Raw genomic sequence first — 24,048 nt, forward strand, 5'->3', positions numbered from 1 at the left:
TGCTTCACTTGACTAACCTTAAAAAAAAAAAAAAATTATTGTGTCTCTTACTAGCCCCCTCTATGCTATGATCTATATTTTTTATTTTTTCTCCCATTTTACTTGGCCAAACTTGCTCTGCAGAGCCCATTTTTCCCTTACCCTTCTGTTTTTGTTTTTCCTGCCTTTATGTCAAAGTTTTCCATCATTAAAAGGACAACACTTTGGAGGCTGAGGCAGGAGTATTGCTGTGAGTTCGTGGCTAGCCTGGGCTGTGTAGTGAGTTTAAGACCAGCTCTCGTAACAGCGAGACCATGTCTTTTTTTTTTGAGACTGTGTCTCAAAGAAAAAAAAAAAAAGAAAGAAAAAGAAAAAAATTGTAGCTAGGTCTGGTGGCATCCGTCTACAATTCCAGCACTCTGAGAGCTGCGATAGAAGAAACCCAAGTTCAAGCCCAGCCTGGAAATTCAGCAACTTTGTGAGACCCTGTCTCAAAATCAAATTAAGAAACCAAGTGTAATGGCACACACCTGTAATACTAGAATTTGGGAGGATTTCTGCAAGTTTGAGGCCAGCCCTGGCTGCACAGCAAGTCCCTGTCTCAAAAAATTAAGAAGGCAGGCCTGGTGGCTTACACCTGTAGTCCCAGCATTTCGAAGGCTGAAGCAGGAGAATTGCTAAGGGTTTCAGAGCAACCTGGGCTACATAGTCCCAGGTCAGCCTCCACTACATAGGGAGCCTCTGTCTCAAAAACCATAAATAAATTCACGCATCCGTACATGTGTACAACATACATATACAAATAGGTGGGAGACCTGACAGGGGGAGTCTATCAGAGTGCTAGGATTACAGGCCTGTGCACCATGCCAGCCTGTGACTATTTCAATTTTATACTGAAAGTTCTTATCTCAAGCTAGAAATCAAAATTACCTGTTTAAAAACAGGTCCAGGGGCTGGGGACTTAGCTCAGCGGCATAAGCGCCTGCCTTGTAAGCAGGCAGTCGTGAGTTCGATCCCTGGTACTGATAAAAACAAAAAAGACAAAAAATAAAATAAAATAAAATAAAAACAGGTCCATAGGGGCTGGGGATTTAGCTCAGCGGCATAAGCACCTGCCTTGCAAGCTGGCGGTTGTGAGTTCGATCCCCGGTACCGATAAAAAAAAAAAAAGTAGGGATACTGGTGCTCAGAAGAGGTAACAGTTGAGATTCAAAACTAGATTTCAGCTGGTATAGTTCAGTGGCACAGTGCTTGCCTGGCAAGCAGAAGATCCTGAGTTCAATTCCAAATACCAAAAAATAAATACAAACTAGATTTCAGGCCAGATGTGATGGCACACACCTGTAATCCCAGCGTTTAGGAGGCTGAGGCAGGAGGATCACTCGAGTTTGGGACCAGCCTGGCTACTTAATGAGTTTGAGGCCAGCCTGAACTGTATAGCTAGACCTTGTCTTTAAAAAACAAAACAAAGTGGGCCCAAGAATTTAGCTCAGTAGCATAAGCACCTGTCTGGCAAGTGCAAGGTCATGAGTTTGATCCCAGGTACCCCCCAAAAAAAAACAAAAAAAACAAAAAAAAAAAAAAAAAAAAAAAAAACTAGATTTCTCCCAAAAGAGCCTAGAAAGCATTATACTAGTTCATAATTACATGATTTCTGAGGGGGGGGTACTCACAGATTAGTCTGCTTTTTTGTTTTTGTTGTTTGTTTGTTACTTGATTTTAAGGCTTAGGAAATTTAGGCTCGTTTTTAAGCATAGGATGACAGGGGCTGGGGATTTAGCTCAGTGGCATAAGCACCTGCCTTGCAAGCAGGCGGTCATGAAAAAAAAAACAAAAAAAAGGATGTCTGTAACCCAAACAGTTGGAGTGCTTAATGCTCTTGTGGTAAACGTATAAATATAAGATGATGACTTCTAGATTAGAGAAACCTCTCTGCCTGCTGTTGACAATACAAATTTAAAAACAAAAACAAGAAAATACAAATTTCAACAGGCTGGAAGGAGATTCCTAAAGAGGAATGTAGTCTGTTATGGACATTCTGAGACTAGTAAAGACATCTGCCTGGAGGCAAAATGGGTGAAAAGAGAAGGGATTATCTGTCAACTGCTTGAACTTCTTTACTCCAGACTTTCCTATTACGATCTTGTAAACAGTCATTCCTGAGACCTCAAGTGTGTCTGCATTTGTTGCAGGGATAGATTTACTCAGACAGGTGGGAGAGGCATGACTTAAGAGTTATTAACAGCTGCGGAGCCCAGAACAGGCCCCCAAATCGGCAGGACTGTAATTTTGGTTCAACTCATGAACTACCTCCTTCAGCTAAATAGTAACATTAAATGTGAAGAATTTCCATTCGTTTAAGAGGGAATCATCTTGGTGTGCTTTCTATTGCTGACACATAGTGCTACTGCTTTGGGACTGTTATGCTTCTAAATGGTTTACTCAGTAGGTACTCCATTTGTTTGTTTGTTGAGACAGTCTCCTTATATACTTCTGGCCTTGAATTTGTTGCTATCCTGCTTCAGCCTCTCAAGTGTATTACAAGTGTGTGTCTTCAGTTTAAAAACTGTCAACTCATAGTAGTAGTTTTCATTATGGAAACTGGCCTTACCATCCACCATAAAAGTAAGGTTAGCACTGTGCTGTACACCTGTAATTTCGGAACTGTGGTAGGCGGAAGCCCAAGGATTACAAATTCAAGCCCAGCAACCTGGCAAGACTGTTTAAAAAAAAATATATATATATATATACCTCAGCGCGAAAGTTAAAAAAAAGTACAAGCGGGAATGATAGCGATAGGAAATCTGTCGTTGGTTGCAAGTTTGAACTCCCCCACCAGAATGAGCACTTCCTTTATCTATACCGTGGATCAAACTCACGACTGCCTGCTTGCAAGGCAGGCGCTTATGCCGCTGAGCTAAATCCTCAGCCCCCCATCAAGTAACTTTTTTAAGTGGCAGCACAGTTTGTGCGGATCTCTGGGCAGGTTCTCCTGCTGTCCAATCATCGCCGAGATTTTGGAGGTGGGGGAGGGGAGAAGGTGCCTAGACCGTCCCTGCCCGGTAAGGCGGTGGGTTTGGGTCGAGCTGGAGTCCTCCGCAGCTTGTCTGGACGCCGCACGGTGCTTGGCACTTCGATTAACCAATAGGAACAAAGAGGTCTATTTGAATCGGCCAATGCTGATGGGGATGGGGGCGGGGCATGTGAGCTCTATAAATGTGGCTTGCGGGCCAGCCAGGCTGTGGGGGCGGTTTCGGTAGTGCTTGTTTGCGTTGTGTCTGGAGCTCACCCTGCACACCTCGGGTCCGGCCAGTTCATCGTTCTGCTCCTGCGCCAGCCTACCTCGCTCTTGGGCGCCATGACCACCACCACCACCTTCAAGGGTGTTGACCCCAACAGCAGGAATAGCTCCCGGTGAGGCGACGGGGCGCTTCTCAAGGCGCGGGGGTCCTAGGGCTCAGAGGGCGGCCGCCCGCGGCCGGTAGCCGGTCGTTGTGGTAAAGCGTTCGGTTCGCCGCGCTAGCGCCTGGACGGATGCCGGCTGCGCTCTGCCGCTGGGTTGCTTTGTGCCTTACGGCGAGCCGGGGGCCACGACTCCGCCCAGATCCAACTGCTCTCCATTCATCCCTCCCACGGAGCAATCGGCGGGGCGGCCGGGGCTGACCACCCCTCGCTGCAGGGCGAGTGCTAGTCCATGGGAATTTGGGGAAAGATTCGCTCTGCTTTGCCCGGCTAGGCTGGCTCAGCCCTCAAGGTGGTGATCGTGGCCCCTCATGTGCCCGCGGGTCCGTAAGGGTGTCTGGGTCAGGCCCATTGTCCCACCCCCGCGCCACGCGCTTCTGCCTCTGGCCCGGAGCATGTCCTGGTCCCAGATTTGGGCGCAGCGATCAGATCCCGCGACCGGTTCTGCCGGGTCAGTCACGCTTGAACCCAGCCGTTGTCCCCATTCCTCCTCTGGGCCCGCCCGGCAGGTGCATATGTGACTGGGCGGGGCTGGTCATCGCGACCCCACACTCCCGGCCAGGACAAAACCGTCTCTCCTCTCTTCGAAGTGTCTCCCTCTTTTAACAAAGGAGAGACAAACCCTGTCTCCTCCCCCTCCCCGTGCCCACCTCAGAGCGCGAGGGGGAACGCGCAGGCCACAGTGGGTTTTCGGAGCTTAACCTTTCGGACCTCGGTCTGTGCACCCCACCTCCTTCGCATCCCCTTTGACATTTGCCAAATGAGTTCATTCCTGGACCTGGGTGCCCTGTAGGAGGAGGTTTCCAGTTCTTGGGCGGGGCCGGGGACATCCATTGTCTCTTTCGTAGAGTCTCCACCTGGGAAGCTGGGGCCTTTCTTGCCACCCATCGGCCTGCGTTTTGGGGAGGGGGTACTGGGCTGAGTATTTACACTGGGACCCGATTCCAAGTCCTTGATTAACTTGGTGGAAGAGCATAAGTCCTGTGAAAGGTGTCCACATTGTCTCAGCTAATTGTACACTGTTCTGTGAGGTGCGTTGTAGGCATCTCGGGGATCTTCCTCAGGGCTTAGAGAAAGCTTAGATGTCACTTTTTCTGGGGAATTTGTGCCCTGTTGATCACGTCTTTCAGTCATGTGTGGCCAGCCTTGGGGTTCTGGCCAAGTGGCACAAAGGGAGCCATTTTGTGGGGCTAAGAATACAGACATGAAGCACCAATGTCTATCTCACAGGGGCTAGAGAACTTGAGAACAAAAAGCAGCTCAGCACTGGAGGCCTAGGAGGAAGTACTTGTGCTGTTGCCTTTCAACTAACGCCTTTCACTTTTGCAATGTAGAAAAGAATGACTAAGATTGCAAACACTAAGGTTACTGGGAGGGGAATTTGTGCAGAACCTAAGAAAACACTAGTCACTGCCTCTTCTGTTGTCATCCTTCCTATGAAATACTGTTTTTAGAGGACACAGGGACAAATTGAGCTATGGTGCTCCATTTTGTGTCAGCTTTCTGCTGGTCAGACTTGAGTGGGATGATAACATGGACTGGGGTTTTAGCCTTTGGTGTTGACTTTAGTGCTTTGTAAACAATTCAGTAACCAGGTCAAATAAATCTTGTTTGTTTTTTCATGTGGATTTGAGTTGTGAGACAAATACTTTTTGGTTCTGCGAGATAAATGTTTTATTCACGCTTGCCATTAGTTTTCCTCCAATATTGTGATCTTAGTACTGTGGCGTTGTCATTTTCTTCTCAGCTTTCCTTCTTCCGTAATCTTCCCCAATTTTCATAAACTACTTTTCTTTAGTTAGCTTGTCCTGGCTCTCACCTCATTATAAATTCATTGTGGTAGGGAGTGATTTGTAAAGATCATATGGAAACTGAAATTAAAAAAAAAAGTACATTAAAAAACATTTTTTCTATAATACATGGGCATGTTTTTGTTGAGTCTTGAATAAACAATCCTCATTTAGTTATTGTACATCATCCAGAAAGAATAGTAAAGATTGAGATTGAAATACTTTCTGTCTTGTGATCAAGTCTTTGTTTGGGGATGTCTTGATATTACAAATGGTCTCTACAACACTGACGTCATCTGAGTAGGTACTACCTGCTGTTGCTGGAGCAGCGTGGCTCTGCAGAAGTTGACCTCGGCAGGGCTTTATTTACTTTGAAGTTGTTGGGTACCAGTGTCTGTCTGTCTTTGTCTGTCTGTCTGTCTGTCTCTTGCTCTGTTCTTTTGTTGCTTCCTCGCCTCCTTCCTTTTCTCCACTTGTCTTTTTCTTTTTCCATTCTTTTCCTTTCTTCCAAGGCCAAAACTATTTCTTAACCCAGGGGATTTTGAAGACTCTTCATTTGGCCAAATGATGCATGAGGTTTTCATTTTGTTGGCTCTTTTTTTTTTTTTTTTTAAAACTTTTTATCAGTGCCAGGGATCGAACTCACGACCGCCTGCTTGCAAGGCAGGTGCTTATGCCGCTGAGCCCAGCCCCTGAGGTTTTAATTTTGATCAGTGAAGACAGTCATTCTAATCTAGGAAACGAAGGACCTCTCAAGGAACCGAGTTGATTTTGGTTCTGTTATTTCAGGTGCTTTGTTGATTTGAGGTACACATGATAAAAACCTAATCACTTCAGATTTAAACAATTTCATTAAGCCTAAAATTATTTTGATGAATTGTATGCTTCTACAATTTATCTTAATTTATACAGTGAATTTAAATGAGTATTTAATATGAAGATTTAGGGAAAAAAATGGAGCTTTAAATGTTTCACATGTTACAAAGGAATGCAATGGGGTTTTGGGGGTAGATAATGAAATTTAATTACTATTATGATTATGATTATTATTTGCAGTTCTAGGGATTGAGTACAGAGCTTTTTCACTAAGCTACAGCCCTAGCTCTTTTTAATTTTTTTATGTTGACTCAGGGTTCCTAAATTGCTAAATTGCCCACGCTGGCTGGGTGTGGTGATGCATGCCTCTAATCGAAGCACTCTGGAGGCTGAGGCAGGAGGATCACTGTGAATTTGAGGCCAGCCTGGATTAACAAAGTGACTTCAAAGCCAGCTGGAACCAGAAGAAAAAAGAAAAAGAAAAAAAAATTGTCCATGCTGGTGCAGGTTCAAACTTGAGATCCTTCTGCCTCAGCCTTCCAGACTGCTGGCCTTGGCGGGTGTGCACCACCATGCCCCACCATATAGATATGTAGTTTAAAGAGGAAAAGCAAATTGTGTAGTTATCCCACTGAAGCACCGGGACTGCTAGGTGCTGAGGCTTGGATTCAAGCTGTATTCACACACTAAGCAGGGCACTTACTTTGAGCTTCTTAGAGCCTGACTTTTCCTGACAAGAGGTTGTTGAACTGCCCCAACCAGGGCTCAGCAAACTCTAACCTCTGGGCAAGATTCAGCCTTAGTTTTTTGGAGAATTCCTGAACAATGATTTTCACATTGATAAATGGTTGAGAAAAACAGTTTTCTGTCTTATGAAAATTACATGAAGATAAAATTAAAATTCAGTGTCCATCCCCAGCTGAGGTATAAAATGTTGCTGGTCACAGGCATACTCGTTGTCGTATTGTCTGTGGCTGTCTTTGTGTGCTGCGTGGCGGTCAGTAGTTCGGAAGACCCAATCCACAGAGCCAGAACTCTTTACGATCTGGCTCTTGATGGAGAGCTAGCAACTCCGGGGGGCAGGGAGTGTCCTGCCGTGTCCTCCTGGCAGGCTGGACTGTTACTCTCCAGCTCTGGGAGCAGCTGGAGGAGTTGGACTGGGCAGTGAGGGGAGGGTAGAGAGTAGGTGGAGATAAACCTGGGCACAGTGCAGAAAGTGCCAGGCCCAACTGCTGGACAGGGTGGTTGGAGCCACCACGGTCTGTTTAAGAAGAGGTTGTGTTGCTGGAGGGCAGCGTTTGTGTGGTTTTCAGCTTCTGCTGGGCAATGGGCCCTGGTGCAGAAAGAGGCAGGACAGGACATGGGCCACCACTAAAGGTGGGAAAGGGCAACGTGTGAGTCCGGTGAAGGGCAGTGTTGGGGACCGTTGCCAGGTTATACTTCCCAAGGAGCTGAGGAGCCAAGATTTCTGACGGGGTACATGTGAACATCCATTCTGAATGGATACATGTGAATATGGAATCACATCTATCCAGTGTGGACAGTGGGGAAAGAAGTATTGTCAAAAGAAACATTAGCAGAAATTTCTGAATTTCAGAAGCAGTCTTTAAAAGAATTTTAGAGCAATAGCCATAACAGAAAAATATGGTGTATGAAGGACAAGGCAAGTTGTGTGGTTTTACAGCTACTGCAGAGGCGGAAGTGGGAGGATCCTAAATTCAAGGCCAGCCTGGGGCACCTTAGTGACATTTTGTCTCAAAATGAAATGAAAAGGGTTAGCAGTGTGTGGGTGTAGATGTAGCCCGGTGCTTCCTGGATTCAGTCTCGGATCTGGATCCATGAGAAGGAACCCTGGATAGCATTGTGGTGACATTTATTTGGTTATAATAATAGCTAATGTACATGATAGCCATGTTTCAGATTTTATATGATATCCTTATAATAATACTCTGAGAGACAGATACTGATATTCTTATTTGATAGAGGAGAAAACTGAGGCATAGAGAGTTCATAATTCTCAAACTCTGTGCTCCTGGCCACGTAGGTGGATACTCTCAGGGTCATTTGTTAACCAATGACTAAATCAAAGGAGGCCACTTTTTTTTTTTGTCTTTTTGAGACAGGGTCTCTCTATTCAGTTCAGGCTGGCCTTGAGCTCACTTTGTAGCCGAGGCTGGTCTCGAACTCGCAACAATCCTGCTGCCTCAGCCTCCCGAGTGCTGGGATTACAGGCGTGAGCCACCACGCCTGGCTAAGGCCACTTATTTTGTCAGAAAGGAAGAGTCTGGTGTGATGATGTGCACCTACTGTCCCAGGACTGAGGCAGAACTTCGAGGCCAGTCTGAGGCACTATATAATGAGACTTTGCTCCAAAAAAAAAAGGAAAGAAAAAGGGTTTATTGAAAGCTAGCTCTGCAGGCCATGGTGGTGCATGCTTGTAATCTCAGTGCTGGAGAGGCTGAGCCAGGAGGATCCCTGCAAGTTTCAGGCCAACCGGGCCTACAAGGTGAATTCAAGGCCAGCCTAGACTACGTAGCAGAACCCTGTCTCAAAAAAGAAAGGAAAAAAAAACAAAAAGAGAGAGAAAAGAAAGCTAGCTCCAAGGAGGTGGAGGTCCTCATCACCTGCATCACCCTCTCACTGTGTATAGGTGTCTTGGAGTTTTTCTCAGCAGAGAATAGTGGGACATGGGACACAAGGAAGTAGCAGAGGCTTTCAGGCCTGTTTGCTCCTTTCCTGGGCCAGAGCTCTCCCTGCCTTTTCTAAGGAAGTGAAACCAGACTTTGACCTCCTGCTATGATGTCTGTGTATCCTGTTTATCTGGCAGAGGTGGGAATGCTAGTTTATGCCCGAGGTCTGAGGAAATTTAGAGAAGTCCCTTATCTCTAAAAGAAAAAAATGTACTTTCAAAGTTCCATTTTGCCCTCCCAGTTACATGTCTTTAGAAAGTTTGCACAAATGTATCCTCTCATACTATAGTGCCAAGGCAGCTTTTTAAAAAATCTTTTCTGGGGCTGGAGATTTAGCTCAGTGGCATAAGCGCCTGCCTTGTAAGCAGGCAGTCGTGAGTTCGATCCCCGGTACCGATAAAACAAAAATAAAAACAAAAAACAAAACAATCTTTTCCACCCTGATAAACTATACCCTCTTGATTGTATTAAGCTGGCTACAATAGCACAAGCATGCAATTCCAGCACTTTGAGAGACTGAGTCAAGAGGGTCCTGGTGTATTAGCTCAAGGCCATCCTGGGGTATATAACTTAAGGCTAGCCTGGACTACATAGCAAAATCCTGTCTTGAAAACCAACCAACCAACCAACCAAAAAAAGCACTTACTTGCTAGTCTGAGTAAAAAAACAACAATGTCAACAGCAAAAAGTTATTTTTTTAACACTGTGTATTTCAGGCTGATGTTGACCTCATTGATCTTCCTGCCTCAGCCTCCTGAGTGCTGGGATTACAGGCATGTGTTACTACACCTGGCTGCCATTAATTCTTGTAGTTGAAAATAAAAATGGATAGTTTTCAAATGAAGAAATAACAAAATATAGCCAGGAATGGTGGCACATGCCTGTAATGCCAGCATTTGGGGCTGAGGCAGGAGAATTGTCATGAGTTTAAGGCCAGCCTGGGTTATATAGTAAGTTCAAAAATAGCCTGGATTACATAGCGAGACCCTGTGTCCAAAACTTTTTTATCCTAGTACCTCCCCAAATTTTTTTTTACCCCTTCTCAAAACAAATAAGAAACAAGGTGTACTTTTTCTAAACTTTAAAAAATATTTAAAATTTTTATTAGTCCATTTTTCACTTGTTTTTGAGGTGCTGGGAATTTATGGCAATCCCCCTTCCTCAGCCTCCTGAGTACTGGAATTCGTAGGCATGTGCCACCATGCCTGGCATAAACGTTTTACTCTTTCTTAAAGGGACACACCAACCTGTCTAGTACTACAAAGAAGACACAGCACTATTGGGTGTCTCAACTTCCTGATTTAGTTTATACTAGAATGAGTCAGTTCTTTTTTCATATATTAGCAGCTCTTTTTGGGACTAAGGGTGGGAATGAATGGGTGAAGGAAATGGCAGGAAAAAATATTCTGGTAGAATTTGAAATTATTGATTTGCTATTGTCTCTAGGGTTTTGCGGCCTCCAGGTGGTGGATCCAATTTTTCATTAGGCTTTGATGAACCCACAGAACAGCCTGTGAGGAAGAACAAAATGGCCTCCAGCATCTTCGGGACACCTGAAGAAAACCCCCCTTCTTGGGTCAAGTCAGCAGGTATGATCACTATTCCAAGACATGACCACAGCTTGGATCTTACTTGGTTTGTTTTTTTTGAGACAGAATCTCACTACATAATTCAAGCTAGACTCAAATTGAAGATCCTCTTGCCTCAGCCTATAGAGTCCTGGGATTGCAAGCATATGCCAACCAGGATATGAGCTTTTTATTTGTTTTGTTTTTGCTACTGAGGATTAAAATATGGGTGTTTTATCATCAGCTGCCTCCCCACGCTCTTTTGATCATGAGACAAGTTCTCACTGAATTTCCCATGCTGACCTTGAACTTCCAATCCTGCTTCATCTTCCAGAATAGCTAGGGTTATATCCATGTGTCGCTGTACCCAGCTTACAGCTGGTTTGTGCTAATCAGAATGTAGCTTGAGGGTGATGAACAATCATTTATGCTTAACATGATAAGAAAGCAATGGGAAGCATTGAGATTCTGTGGGATGGACCAGCATAGGGAAGGGAGTAAGAGTGGGACATTTCACCCCTCTTGGGGGATGTTTAAACTGTCAGCTGAGATGGTTTCCTCTGTCTGTGATAGGTGACTAAGGTATTTTGTTTTAGGTCTTCTACTTTATTCCTCAAGAAAGTATGTTGGCTGGGGATTTAGCTCAGCAGCTTAAGTGCCTGTGTGGCAAACAGAGGTAAAAGCAAAAAAAAAAAAAATGTTTGGTGTTTTTAGGTGCCAAGTCTAGTGGAGGCAGGGAAGACTTGGAGTCATCTGGGCCCCAGAGAAGGAACTCCTCGGAAGGAAACACTGGAGACTTCTTCGATCTGAAGGTCAGGAGGAAAGACAGATGGGCCGAGGGTTCAGAAATCAGACTTCCCCTTGTTTACTGAGAATCTCAGTTCTGCAACTGGCATCTCACATAATAGCTATTAGGAAAGGGACTGGGCCATCTTAGTAACAGTAGCATTGTAAGTAGACAGTAAAGTCAGAGAAGTGAGTTTGCTCTGTGTCCTCATCCGCTCAGAGATCTCTTGCCATTAGGATTAATTTCAGGGCCTTCAGTAGTGATTTTTGGCTCATACTAACTTCTTCTTTATCTCAGTAGAATACCATCCTGAGTTAAGGACTGTTTCAGCAGTTTGCAAACGTTTCTTGAGGTGAACACTAGGAGACTGTACCACCAATGGTACTGAGGAGTGAAGCCAGGCCTTCCTATGGAGCCCCATGAGCCAGCTCATTTTTAATTTTCTGATTAGGAGACAGGGTCTCAATAAATTGACCAGGCCAGGCTAGCCTTGAACTTCTCATTCTCCTGCTGTAGCTGCCAGAGTTCTGGGATTCCAGACCTGTAGCGCCATGCCCAGCTACTGGCGTTATTCTTAGGACTATCTGCAGAGGAGGACTGCTGCTAAGCCTCATAGTGTATGTCCATAAAGACCTCGCCCAGGAGGACGTCCTCCTGACCATGGACCTTCCAGCACTGAGGAGCAGCAGCTGCCTAGTGTAAGGACAGCTGTCAAGAGATTGGAGCTCGCTGGGGCCTTCAGCAGCTAGGAAAGGAGGAAGGAGAGAAAGCAGATGATAGATTTTCAGTTTCCCGTTTGATGAAATAGCCTCTGAAATGCTAACTGGCTTTAGGTCATCGGAGTAAGTGTAAAGTGTGTATGCTCATGTGTGTGTCTGTGCACATGTGTGCTGTGTGTGTTAGGTGTCACTGAGACTGGGCAATTTAAAAATTTTTATCAGATTTTATTGGTACATTTTAGATATTCATGCATCCTGATCATACTCATCATAGATGGGGCAGTTTGTGTGCAGAATGTTGTACAACATTGCCTTCAGTTGAAGGAAGGCCTTTAATGCCCCTTAATAATTGCATCAGAATGGAATTTCTTTTTTTTTCCCACTGATTGATTAATCTTGAACAGAATGAAATTTCATATTTGATTCCATCTAGATATCAGCCAGTCAGCTCGGACTGTTTTGTGTATTGGAAATTAAAATAAGAAGTAAATTCTTTTAATTTTTTTCTTTTCCAGGGAGAAGGTGACATTCATGGTGAGTATTTCTGAAAACTGAATTGCTGGTTGTGTAAATGCTTCAGAGCAGATCTAAATTTTGATTCCACTCATGTCGTGGGGAAAGAGCCCTGGCTGTGCCTCCCGTGCCAGCGTACTCTGGGTAGAGGGAAAAGAAAAACGAAACTAGAAAGTTAGAAAGCATAGCTACCTTCTTAATCTGCCAACATGAGATGAATGGTAGAAATGTACTAAAAGAAAAAACTGGGGAATCTTCTGACAATGTACATACTTTAATTGGGTCAATATTTGTTATATTTACTGAGAGCTTTTTTTTTTTTTTTTTTTTTTTTTTTGGCTTTTTCCTTTTTATCGGTACCGGGGATCGAACTCAAGACTGCCTGCTTGCAAGGCAGGTGTTTATGCCGCTGAGCTAAATCCCCAGCCCCTACTGAGAGCTTTTTAATAAGAGGATCTGCCATTTCAGGCCCAGCTCACACCTCTGAATTTACCAAGATCACTTGATTTAATGCCGAGGTGCTTGCTGGGGATATAGCTCAGTGGCATAAGCACCTGCCTGGCAAGTGCAGATTCCCAGTACCAATAAGTAAATAAATATAAATAAATAAACTAAAATAAAACACCAAGGTGCTTAGTAAGTAAGACATCAGCTCACCTGCTAGTGATTTTGTAAATGATCATGTTAGGGGCAGATAAATTTCCAGTTGGGTATAACCAATTATAAATGAAAATAAGCTATAATCATTTACTTAATTATTTGAGATCTTTGAAGTATTCATTACCTCTTCTTTTAATGAGCGCCAGACACCAGCTGATGGGGGCGAGCCGGGCCTCAGCGCTGGCGGCAGCAGTCAGCCAGGTACCCGGCGCGTGCGCGCGGCCAGGGGCTGGCTGCTTCCTCTGCGCCCTGCCGGGTGCACAGTTTTATGGTGGCAGATGGGTAAGAGTGCGTTCTTCTTCTGCCCTCTCAAACTCTTTCCTGATCACTTTTCACCTGGCTGCAGATGTGCTTACTGTGTGAGGCCTGCTTGTGTCTTTCTATTTCCTTTTTGAAGCAGGGTCTCATCATGTAGTCCAGGCTGGCCTTGAACTCTTGTTGATCCTCCTGCCTCAGTCTTGCAGTGCTGGGATTACAGGCATGTGCTACCATGCCTGGCTGTTTGTGCCATTTGGAAAGACAGTTCTGGAAGTAAAGTCTAGGTTTTGGTTTTTTGTTTGTGTGTGTTTGTTTTTTGAGACATGGTTTCAGTCTGTAGTGCAGAGTGTAATGTTAAGCTCGCTTATGTAGCCCAGGCTGGCAGTGAACTCAATGACATCCTCCTGCCTCAGCCTCTGAAGTGCTGAGATTGCAGGTGTGCCCTCCTACACCTGGCAAAACCTAGACTGTTTAGTTTACTGCTTTTCATCTCTGAATACTTCTACTATTAAATATTTTTTCATATATTTATTTGCTGTTTGTATTTCTTCATCTGAGAAGTGAGAAGTGTGTTTGTCTCAGCTGCCCATTTTTGGAGTGGTTCTTTAAATCTGGGAGGACTGTTTTTTGAGTTCTTTATATGTTATCAATAGTAATCCTTTGAGGAACAGCTGGCAAACATTTTCTCCAACATTGTGGGCTGTTACTTCACTCTGCTGGTGGCATTTTTTTTTTTTGCTATGCAAAAGCTTTTTAATAAGATGAGATCCCAGTTGTTCTTTTTTTTTTTTATTGGTACGGGGGATCGAACTCATGACCACTTGCTTGCAAGGCAGGTGCTTATGCTGCTGAGCTAAATCCCCAGCCCCCGCAGTTGTTGATACTTTGTGATAGTTTTTGTGCAACTGGGTTTTGTTCATAAAGTCTTTGCCTACACTAATGTCTTCAAGAGTTTTACCTACTCTTATCTTCTAGCAGATTTATTATTTCTGTTTTAATATTTAGATCATGGCTTCATTATGAGTTTAGTTTAGTGCATGGTGAAAGATATGGGTCCAACTTTAATCTTTGGCATGTGAAAAGTCAGTTTTTCTAGTACCATTTATTAAAGAGGCTATTTTTCTTCCAATGAATGTGTTTGGCATCTTTGGCAAAGATAAGGTGGCTTCGTGTGTCTGGAGTTGTTTTTGCATCTTCTAATATATTCCATTGATCTTTGAGGTTTTTTTTTTTTTTTTCCCCATTACCATGCTGTTTTTATCACAGTAGCTTTATAGTATAATTTTAAGTCAGGGATTCTGATGCCCCCCCTGTCTTGTCTTTATTGCCCAGGATTGCCTTTGCTATTCTAGATCTCTTCTGGTTCCAGATGAATTTTATGATTGTTTTCTCTAATTTTGTGAGATGTCCTATTGGAATTTTGATTGGAATTGCATTGAATCTGTATAACAGTTTTGGAAGTATGGCCATTTTCACTACATGGGTTCTTCCTGCCCAAAAACAACAGATATCGTTCAATTTTCTTTTTTTTTAATCGTTCTGTTTTCTGATAGCCTCTTAGATCTTTTCAGAGCATTGTAGTTTTCAATGCAAAGGTATTTTACTTCCTTCATTACATTGATTCTTGGGTATTTCATTTATTTGGATGCTATTGTGAAAGGTGTTTTCCTAATTTGTCTCTTAGTGAGTTTTTTTGTGTGCAGGAAAGCTATTGATTTTTAAGTGTTGACTTTGTATCCAGCTACTTTGCTGGTTTTGCTTATTAAATCTAGAAATGTTTTGGTGGAGTTTTTGGGTGTTCTACATAAAGTATCATATCATCCATAAAGAATGATAATTTAACGTCTTCCTTTCATATCCTTATTCCTGTCATTTCTTTCTCTTGTCTAATTGCATTGGCTAATGTGTCCAGAACTGTGTGGAATAAGAGTGAAGACAGTGGACATTCTTGTCTTGTTCCTGATTTTAGAGAGAAAGTTTTTGTCCATTTAGTAGGATGTTGGCTATTGGTCTTTCATGGATGGCTTTTATCAGATTAAGATAAAGACCATCTATTCCAATTTTCTGTAGGGTTTTATCTTGAGTGGGTGCTGGACTTTATCAAAAGCTTTTTCTGCATCTGTTAAGATCATAAGACTTTTGTCTTTGGCTCTTTTTTTTTCTTTTTGATATCGGGGATCAAACTTATGACCGCGTACTTGCAAGGCCGGCACTTATGGCGCTGAGCTAAATCCCTGGCTCTGCTAATACGGTGTGTTACATTTATGGATTTATATACATTGAACCATCTCTGCATACCTGGAATGAATCCCTTTGATCATGATATACAATCTCTTTGATAATTTGCTGCAGTCTGTTTGCCAGTATCTTACTGAGGACTTTTGCATCTATGTTCGTTAGAGAGATGGGCCTATAATTCTCTTTCTTAGTTGGATCCTTCTCTGGTTTTGGAATCGGATTAATGCTTCCTTCCAGGAATAAATTTGGAAGTATTTCTCCCCTTTCAATTATTTTTTTTTTCTTTTCTTTTTTTTCTTGTTTTTTTTTTTTTTGGTCTTTTTCGTTTTTATCGGTACCGGGGATCGAACTCACGACTGCCTGCTTGCAAGGCAGGCGCCTATACCGCTGAGCTAAATCCCCAGCCCTTCTCCTTTCAATTTCATTAAGGAGTTTGAGAAGTAGTGGTGTTAGGTCTTCACTAAATTTCTTGTAGAATTCATTAGTGAATTTGTCTGGACTTGGGCTTTTCATTTTGAAAGGTTTTTAATTGCATCTTTTATTTCATTGATATTGGTTTATTTAGGATGTTTATATCTTCTTGATTCAGCTTTGGTAATTCATATGTACCTAGAAATCTGTCCATTTCTTCTGTATTTTCAATCTTGTTAGAATACAAGTTTTCAAAGTGGGTAGATCTTCTGGATTTATGTAGGGTTTGTTGTGATTTCATCCTTCTTATTCCTAATTACGTGTATTTGAGTATTTTCTTTCCTTTTTTCGGTTAGGTTGGATAAGAGTTTGTTTATTTTATTTAATCTTTCAAAGAATCAAATCTTTGATTCATTGATTCTTTGTTTTTTTGGTTTCCAGTGCATTAATTTCTGCTCTTTATAATTTCTTCCCTTGCATGAGCTTTTGGCTTAACCTGTCTTCTTTTTCCAGAAGTTTGAGGTTCACCATTGAGTTGTTTATAGGTGTTTGTTCTGTTTTCCTGATAAGGGTATTTATTTATGCTATAAATTTTCCTCTTAGGACTGCTTTCATTGTGTCGTATAACGTACAGTATGTTGTATTGTCCTCATTCAGCTGTAAAAGTTGTCCAGTTTCTTAATTTCATCTGTAATCCATTGGTTGTTCTGGAGGGTGCTATTTAATTTGCATGCGTTTATGAAGTTCTTGTGGTTTCTTTGCTATGGGTTTCCAAATTCAATGCACTGTGATTTGATAGTATGCATGGGATAATTTCAATTTGTTTACATTTACTTAAGCATGTTCTATAAACCAATGTATGGTCTATTTTGGAGGAAGTTCCATGTCCAACCGAGAAAAATGTGTATTCTGATGTTGTGTGGTAGAAACATGCTATAGACATTTACTAATTCTATTTCCTCAAAAGTTTGGTTCAGTTCTAATATTTCTTTATTGATTTTTTTTTTTTTTTTGTCTAGTTGATCTGTCTTTTTGTGACAGTAGGATACTGAGATCTCCCAATATAATTGTATTAGGGCTTATTTTGATTTTTCATGTCCGTTAGTAATTGTTTTATATAGCTGGGTGCATAGTATTTATGATTGTTATCTCTTCCTCTTGGATTGTTCCCTTTATAAGGGTGTAGTGACCTTCTGTATCTCTCTTAATCAATCCTGACTTGAAATTCACTTTGTCTGCAAATAGGATACCTACCCCTGGTTTTTTCTAGATTCTTCTCACATGGAGTATTGTTTTCTACCCTTCGAGTTTCAGTGTATGAATTTCGTTTTGAATTAAATGTGTTTCTTGTATGCAACACATTATTGGATCTTGCTTCTTGAGCCATTCTGCAAATGTGTTTTTGGATTGGTGAATTAGGGCCATTAACTTGATGTTTATAGTTGAAGTGTATCGACTTACCCTTGTTGTGTTATTTTCCTGTTATCGGCTCTCCCCTTTTTTTCTTTCCCTCTAATTGTTTGCCTTTCCTGGTAGATTCCTTCTGCTGGAGTTCACTGAACTGTAGTCCGTATTATCTCTATCTAGAATGTCCTTCAGAACGGTTGTCAGTCTTCTCAGCTGTTCTTTGTCATGGAAGTATCTTATTTCTCCATCAATTTTGAAACATAGTTTTGCAGGATACAGCAATCTGGGTTGAACGTTGTTTTCCTTTAGAGTTTGAAATACTTCACTTTATGGTCCGGGGAAAGGCTCCTGTGTGACTGACCCCGCCCCGTGGTGGGTGCAGCCTCGTACCAGGCAGCCCCACCCTGACCTAAAGTAAATTCCCAGCGGAAGTTTTCCCTGGGTTTTGAATTTGCAGTAACAGGTGTGAACATTCTAGCAGCAGTTTGATGATCATGTATGATACTGCAAACAGGACAAAAAAAAGAAAAAAAAATCACTTCGGGGCTGGGGATTTAGCTCAGGGGCTGGGGATTTAGCTCAGCGGCATAAGCGCCTGCCTTGAAAGCAGGCAGTCACGAGTTCGATCCCCGGTACCGATAAAAACAAAAAAGATAAAAAAAAAGAAAAAGAAAAAAAGAAATACTTCACTTCAAGCTCTCCTTGACTTGAGAGTTTGTGCTAAATCAGCTGTGATTCTGAAATGGGCTTTCCTTTTTAGGTGATTTGTTTCTTTCCCCTAACAGTTTTTAAGATTATATTCTTGAGTTGAATTTCTAGCATCTTGACTGTGATGTGCCTGGCTGTAGATTTTTTTTTTTTGATCTTTGCTAATTAGAATCCTATATGCCTCATTTGTGTGTATGTCAAATTCTTTTTCTCTACTGGGGAAGTTTTCTGCCATAATTATCTATAAACATTTTTTAATATCATTTGTGGTATCTCTTGCTTTTGATTGTCCCCAATCAACTTAAGTTCTTGTTTGTCTCATCTAGCAGCTGCTGGATTGATGGTCCCTTGCTATTCTTGAGAAATCTTTCTTTTCATGGTCACTAACTGCAAGCTTGTCTTAAGTATCTGAGATCTTGTCCTCACATTGACCTAATGCACTTCGAATACTTTCAATGGATTTTTTTTTTTTTTTTTTTTTTTTTTTTTTTGGGTACTGGAGATTGAACCCTGGACCTGGCAGGTGCCAGGTCTTATGCCACAGAGCCAAATTCTTGGCCCTCAATGGAATTTTTATTCTCCTGGATATCTGCTTGAATTTACTTTGTGTCTTCCATTTCTTGTCTATGCTGAGCTTACATAACTTTCTTAAGCTCTATTTTTTTTTTTCTGTATCTGCACTAAATGTTGTCTTTATTTTGGATCCATCTCTGTAGTTATCTGAGAGATTATTTCAGATTTCATTTTTTCCAGAGCTTCATTCAATTGCTTTGTTATTACCATTTCAGAGAGGTGTGGTGGGAGGCTTTTGGATTATTTCACCTTGTTGCCTCCTGGGTGTGCTTTTGGTGAACTGGATGTCTGGGGTTACATTTTGTTTAAGTGTCTTTTCATTTTCTTTTTTCTTATTTTTTAGTTTAATTCCTGGGGTAAATTGCCTATGGCGGGTTGCTTTATTGCTAGTATTTCAGACTCAGGTGATGGTTACGACTCTGCAGTATGTTTCAGGAGTAGCGGTTCTTAGGTTTTGTGTCTATTGGAGTATCCTACTTCTTTCTTCATTTTGTTGCAGATGAGAATTTGTTGCTCGTTTGGCCCAGTCTGTGGTTCTTGGGCATTGTGCCACAGTGTTTTCTGTGACTCTTAGCCAATCGCTGTTGTGGGATACCAGGACCAACAGCTGTTTAGAAAAGTTATGTCCATTTTGACTATAGTGGTACCAAGAGCATCAAACCGATCCTAGAAGCTGGGGATTTAGCTCAGCGGCATACTTGCAAGCAGGCGGTCGTGAGTTCGATCCCTGGTACCGATAAAAAGTTAAAAAAAAAAAAAAAAAAACCTGATCCTAGGAAATGAGCTCACCCTTAATTTGCCACTTTTAACCGTATGAACTAGATTTGTAGTTATAAACAAAATCTAAAACCAAAAAATTATTTGCAGTATACGATGATATGCCAATTGATATGTGAATTTTGCCCTCGGGGCTTAAAATTTAAAATAGTTTAAAGAGAAAATAGAGAATTGGAAGAAGTGGAAGAGATTAGAAATAAGGTTGGAGGACTAAGGTAGGTATCACGCTAACTTTGGGAAACTGGTATAGAAGACTGGAGGGGAAGAGTGAAGGAAGAAAGGAAAGAACAGAACAGAATCATAACCACAGTGAGGCTAGAAATCAGTCGCACATATAAAAACAAGATCAAACAATTGAGACAGAGAAAAAGAAAACAAAAACTAAAAATCAAAAACAAATGTGAGAGAGATGAAGAAGGAAAAAAGTCTACTTCCTGGTATGTCCAGTTTTGTCTCTGTTTTCGCTGGCAGACAGTCTGGGGAAACAGAGTGTTGGTCCGTGCGGATCTATCTCAGTAAGGTGGCATTTGGCGCAGCGCCTTCTGAGCATCTTCCACGGGTCCGAGCCCTGCTGGGAGCCACTAGCTGGATCTCCAGCTAGGTCTCCAGGATGGCTCCAGGCCAATTGCTGTCTCCCTGGGGAAGACTGAGCCCCTTTTACTCACTGCCAGCCCAGGCAGTCCGTCATGTTCGCTGCTCGCCTGCACTGCTGCTTCTCTCTGCAGAGGCTACCGGGGTCATGAACCGTCACCGTTGCTGTGTGTCTGCAGTTCAAACTGCTCTTCTCACACACTGAGTCGCATCTTAGGGACAAGGTGCTTCCACTTCCCTGTGTCTCTTGTTTTTCAGCCTTGCCCGCAAGTTCTTGTGCAACTGAGCTAATCCCCAGGCCCTGGAGTTTCCTGGTCATGTTCTCCATGGGCTTCAGTTCATGCTTCACCTTCTTCCTGGTTCCAGGGTACCCGCTTTCCTCCTCCTGCTTGTCCTCACGTTGCTATGTTCCAGGATCTGGACAGGGACTCTCCAGCAGGCACTTTCTCTACTGCTTAGCACCCTGCCATCTTGCCCAGTGAAATTTTTGTTGTTGTTGTTTTGTCTTTTTGAGACCAGGTTTCATTATGTAGACCTTGAACTCACTATGTAGCACAGGTTGGTCTCCAACTTGCAGTAATCCTCCTGCCTCAGCCTCTGGGATTTCAGGTGTCAGCAACCATTCCAAAATTTTCTCTTTTTTCCTAATGCTTATCAGAGCCAGATGGGGGGTGTAGGCCTATAATTCTGTTGTACAAGGAAGACACTGTAATTACCTTAAAACAGGGGCAAATTTTGTTTGCATATAAAGGACAGATCTTTGCAAATTCAAGACCAACCTGGGCTAGAAATGTGAGCCCAAGGTCGTCTAAACTTCATAGCCAGACCCTGTTTCAAAAAGACCAAAAAAAAAAAAAAAGACAAAGACATTGCCTTGACCTTTGGGTAATTAAACCTGGGAATGGCTGTACAGAGGACTTTGAACTGCTGTCTCAGGAAATCTCTGAGAAAGTGGGAGTTGCTGGGGAGCAGCTGTCCATGCAGCCGTCTGGGAGATTCAGGGGGCCTTCAGGCAGTTTAGACAGTGCTACATTTTTATCCTTATCCTTGTGATTCTTTTTTTTTTGTCTTTTTCCTTTTTATCCGTACCGGGGATCGAACTCACGACCGCCTGCTTGCAAGGCAGGTACTTATGCTGTGAAGCAGTTTCTTTAAGGATGTGTGCTTTTTGAGATTTCACCACTCTGACTGAATTAAGCAGTAGCTTTAGTATTGGATAATAATATCATAATGCTCAGGACTTTAAAGTGGGAAGTGCCCAGTTAATTTAAATATAAGTGTCCTAATTAATAGAAAAGTTATTGCCACTCAGAAAGGGAAAGCTAGATGTCAGTAAGTTGGCTGTCCATGTGGATAAAACAATACTTTACCTAGTAATTATGGTAATATAACAAAAAAACCAGGAATGAAATAACATTTTTTACCCCTTGACTTGGTACTAAGTTACAGTCCTAGCCCCTTTCATTTTATTTTTAGTTCTTTGTGGTTTGTTTGGTTTCTCTGTCTCTGTCTGTCTCTCTCTCTGAGACAGGGTCTCACTCTATATTGCAGGCTGCTTGCCTTGAACTTGCTTATGTAGCCCAGACTGGCCTGAAACTTATGATACTCCTCCTGTCTCAGCCTCCTGTGTGCTAGGATTACAGGCTTGTAGCACCACACCCAGCTATAAATGTTTACAGTGCATTCAGTGTCTCTAACTAGATATGATAACTTAGTAAAAAGCACACTGCAAAATCAGTTATTACTCCCATGATGGATTGGCAGATGGGGAGCTGTGGCTCAGCATCACAACTGTGTGGTATAGTGCAGTGCCAGGCTGGAAAAAGTAGAATTCAAAATTTGAAGTACAGGTTGGGTTTGAGGGGTAAACCTATCACCCCCTAACAGTGTGAGAGGCTGAGGCATGAGGATCCCAAGTTACAGGCCAGTGTAGGCAACTGAAGGACTTAGCAAAGCTTTGTCCCCCCAAAATGAGTAAAATAAAAGCCAGGAGTAGGTACATAGCCTATAATCCTAGTACTCTAGGAAGCCAGGGCTAGAGACTGCAAAGCAAACCCAGCCCATGCAATTTGGCAACATCTTAGCTCAAAAAGGGCTGGGGCTGGGGATGTCGCTCATTGGAACAGTGTCTGCCTGGCAAGCACAAGGTCCTGAGTTCAATTCCTGGTGCCAAACAAAACCATAAAAATAAAAAAACTAAAGGGCTCAGTCCTCAGTCCTCCCCTACCCAAAGGAGGGGACTAGTGGTGTACTTCAGTGATAGGAGAGCTTGCCTAGTATGGGTAGGAGACCCTGAGTTCACTCCCCAGACGTATTTGTGTAATTTTAATTAATTTTTATTTGTATTTGTATTTTTGAGGCTTTGCAGTGCAGGCTGGCCTTGAGTTCACTTTGTAGTCCAGGCTGGTCTCAAATCTGCGACAATCCTCCTGCCTCAGCCTCCCCAGTATAATTTTAAAGGAGCCTACTTAGAAAAAATATACCAAACAGCAACAGTGTTCAAATCGGAGTTGCTGAAACATGATTTCTTTATGATTTTAGGTACGTTTGTAGCCATCCTCAAACAAATAACTCACCCTTTTGGTTTTAATTGGGAGAGGTTATTACTTGTTTTGTTATTTATTTTCCTAGAAAATGTGGATACAGACTTGCAAGCCAGCCTGGGGCCGAGCGAAGAGAAGCCCGTGCCCGCCGCGCCTGTGCCCAGCCCGGTGGCCCCTGCGCCGTCTCGGAGAAACCCCCCCGGCGGCAAGTCCAGCCTGGTCTTGGGTTAACTCCCTGTCCTGAACTCTGTCATTTTGTTTGTTTGTTTTCTCTCCATGCTTGTGAACTGCACAACTTGAGCCTGACTGTACATCTTTTGGATTTGATTCATTAAAAAAGAAGCACTTTATGTACTGCTGTCATTTTTTCCCCCTGCTTTCTTTTCTTTGGGAAGAACAGGTCTTGCTCTCTGTCTGACTCTTGGGTCTGTGGGCCATGGCATGAGTGTTTTTTTAGCAGTAGATTGAAGGGAAGGCTTGGGACACTTAGTACCGTGTTTTGATGATTGGATCCCGATGTCAGAGGCTCCCTCGTTCTGAAGTCTCTCCTCTCCGGGGTGATCGGCGCTGGGGCCATATCCTCCCCTGTCCCTGCAGCCCAGCGGCCCCGCGCCCGGCTCTCTTTGCAGGCTTCTTTCTGGCAGTCATCCGGCCCCATCCGTGTTCCCCCTGTGCCACCCGGAATGGAGAGGGGCCAGGCCTCTCTACCTGCAGAGCAAAGTAACCAAAGTAGCTGGCTGATGAGCGGAGAGAGCCTCCTGCCGGAGAGAGCCTCCTGCCGGAGAGAGCCTGCTGCCGCATGCTGCCAGAGGAGGCCTGGGATCCGGGTGAGCCGCGGCCCCACAGGGGGGCTTTGTCCAGGGCAGACCTGCAGGGAGGCTGTTCTTACTGCTCAGTAATTCGATGCTGTGTGCATGATGCTGGTGCTTGACCATGAAACAAATCTCATTCTTAAAATGTGTGTTGTACTTCACAGTAAACAATATCCACACTTTGAAATGCTGTGTCCTGTGTCGTCGTCGTCTTCTTTTGTTCCTGAGGGATCGAACTTATAACCTGGTACTTGCCAGGCAGGCGCTTGTGCAGCTGAGCTAAACGTGACCCTGTGTCACCTTTTTGAGTCTTCTCCCTCTGGCTCTTTTCTTTGCCACTCTTAAGCCCTCCCTGTGATAGATCATTTAAAAGTCCTGGAGGCTAAGGGGGAAGTGGGCTCTTCTGCAAAGTCTCTTCCACCAGTGCCCTTTATGCTGGGCAGTCATTTATGGGGCTAAGCCTCTGGCTGGGGTGAGGCTCAGTAGCAGTGCATGTGCTGAGCATGTGGGAAGCTCTCGCTTGCCCTCAAAGCAAAAGTGAGTTATCTCTGTACTCATGCAGTCCTTCTGAGTGTAGGTGTTCAAAGAGGAAGGCTACACAGTGTTCATCAACTGATGAATGAATAAAGAAGATGCGGTTCTTGTATACTCAGCCATAAAGAAGGATAAACCTGAAACATTTTTAAGTAAATGAGCGCATACCCTTAAGTGAAATAAATCGGACACACATAAATACTACATAGTTT

The 24,048-nt window shown here is 43.1% G+C and overlaps 2 protein-coding genes and 1 non-coding gene across 4 annotated transcripts in view; 2 read left to right on the forward strand and 1 right to left on the reverse strand.

Annotated features, from left to right (window-relative positions):
• Positions 1 to 3,190: 3,190 nt before the first annotated feature.
• On the forward strand, positions 3,191 to 22,840 carry Jpt1 (Jupiter microtubule associated homolog 1). Its single transcript, XM_063241864.1, has 5 exons — positions 3,191 to 3,393; positions 10,184 to 10,326; positions 11,020 to 11,117; positions 12,327 to 12,345; positions 22,579 to 22,840. The coding sequence occupies exons 1-5, from the start codon at positions 3,338 to 3,340 to the stop codon at positions 22,719 to 22,721; spliced, it is 459 nt and encodes a 152-aa protein (XP_063097934.1). The 5' UTR covers positions 3,191 to 3,337; the 3' UTR covers positions 22,722 to 22,840.
• Positions 5,106 to 24,048, reverse strand: part of Armc7 (armadillo repeat containing 7) — a 36,568-nt gene continuing 17,625 nt past the window's right edge. The window contains exon 3 of one of the 2 annotated variants that reach the window (XM_063241862.1): positions 5,106 to 5,312. In XM_063241862.1, coding sequence (XP_063097932.1) covers positions 5,302 to 5,312 — 11 coding nt within the window. In that variant the 3' untranslated portion in view covers positions 5,106 to 5,301. Of the gene's footprint in view, positions 5,313 to 22,261; positions 23,974 to 24,048 lie in introns of those variants that run through there. The other variant, XM_063241861.1, reaches the window with a different exon arrangement.
• LOC111755463 (small Cajal body-specific RNA 16) lies at positions 17,628 to 17,814 on the forward strand. The gene has a single exon (XR_002790022.1). It is a non-coding gene; the product is annotated as a small Cajal body-specific RNA 16 (non-coding RNA).

The sequence above is a fragment of the Cavia porcellus genome, unplaced genomic scaffold (genome assembly GCF_034190915.1).
Source record: "Cavia porcellus strain 051 isolate PalLab524CR breed Dunkin Hartley unplaced genomic scaffold, mCavPor4.1 scaffold_32, whole genome shotgun sequence".
NCBI classification, from domain to species: Eukaryota; Metazoa; Chordata; class Mammalia; order Rodentia; family Caviidae; genus Cavia; species Cavia porcellus.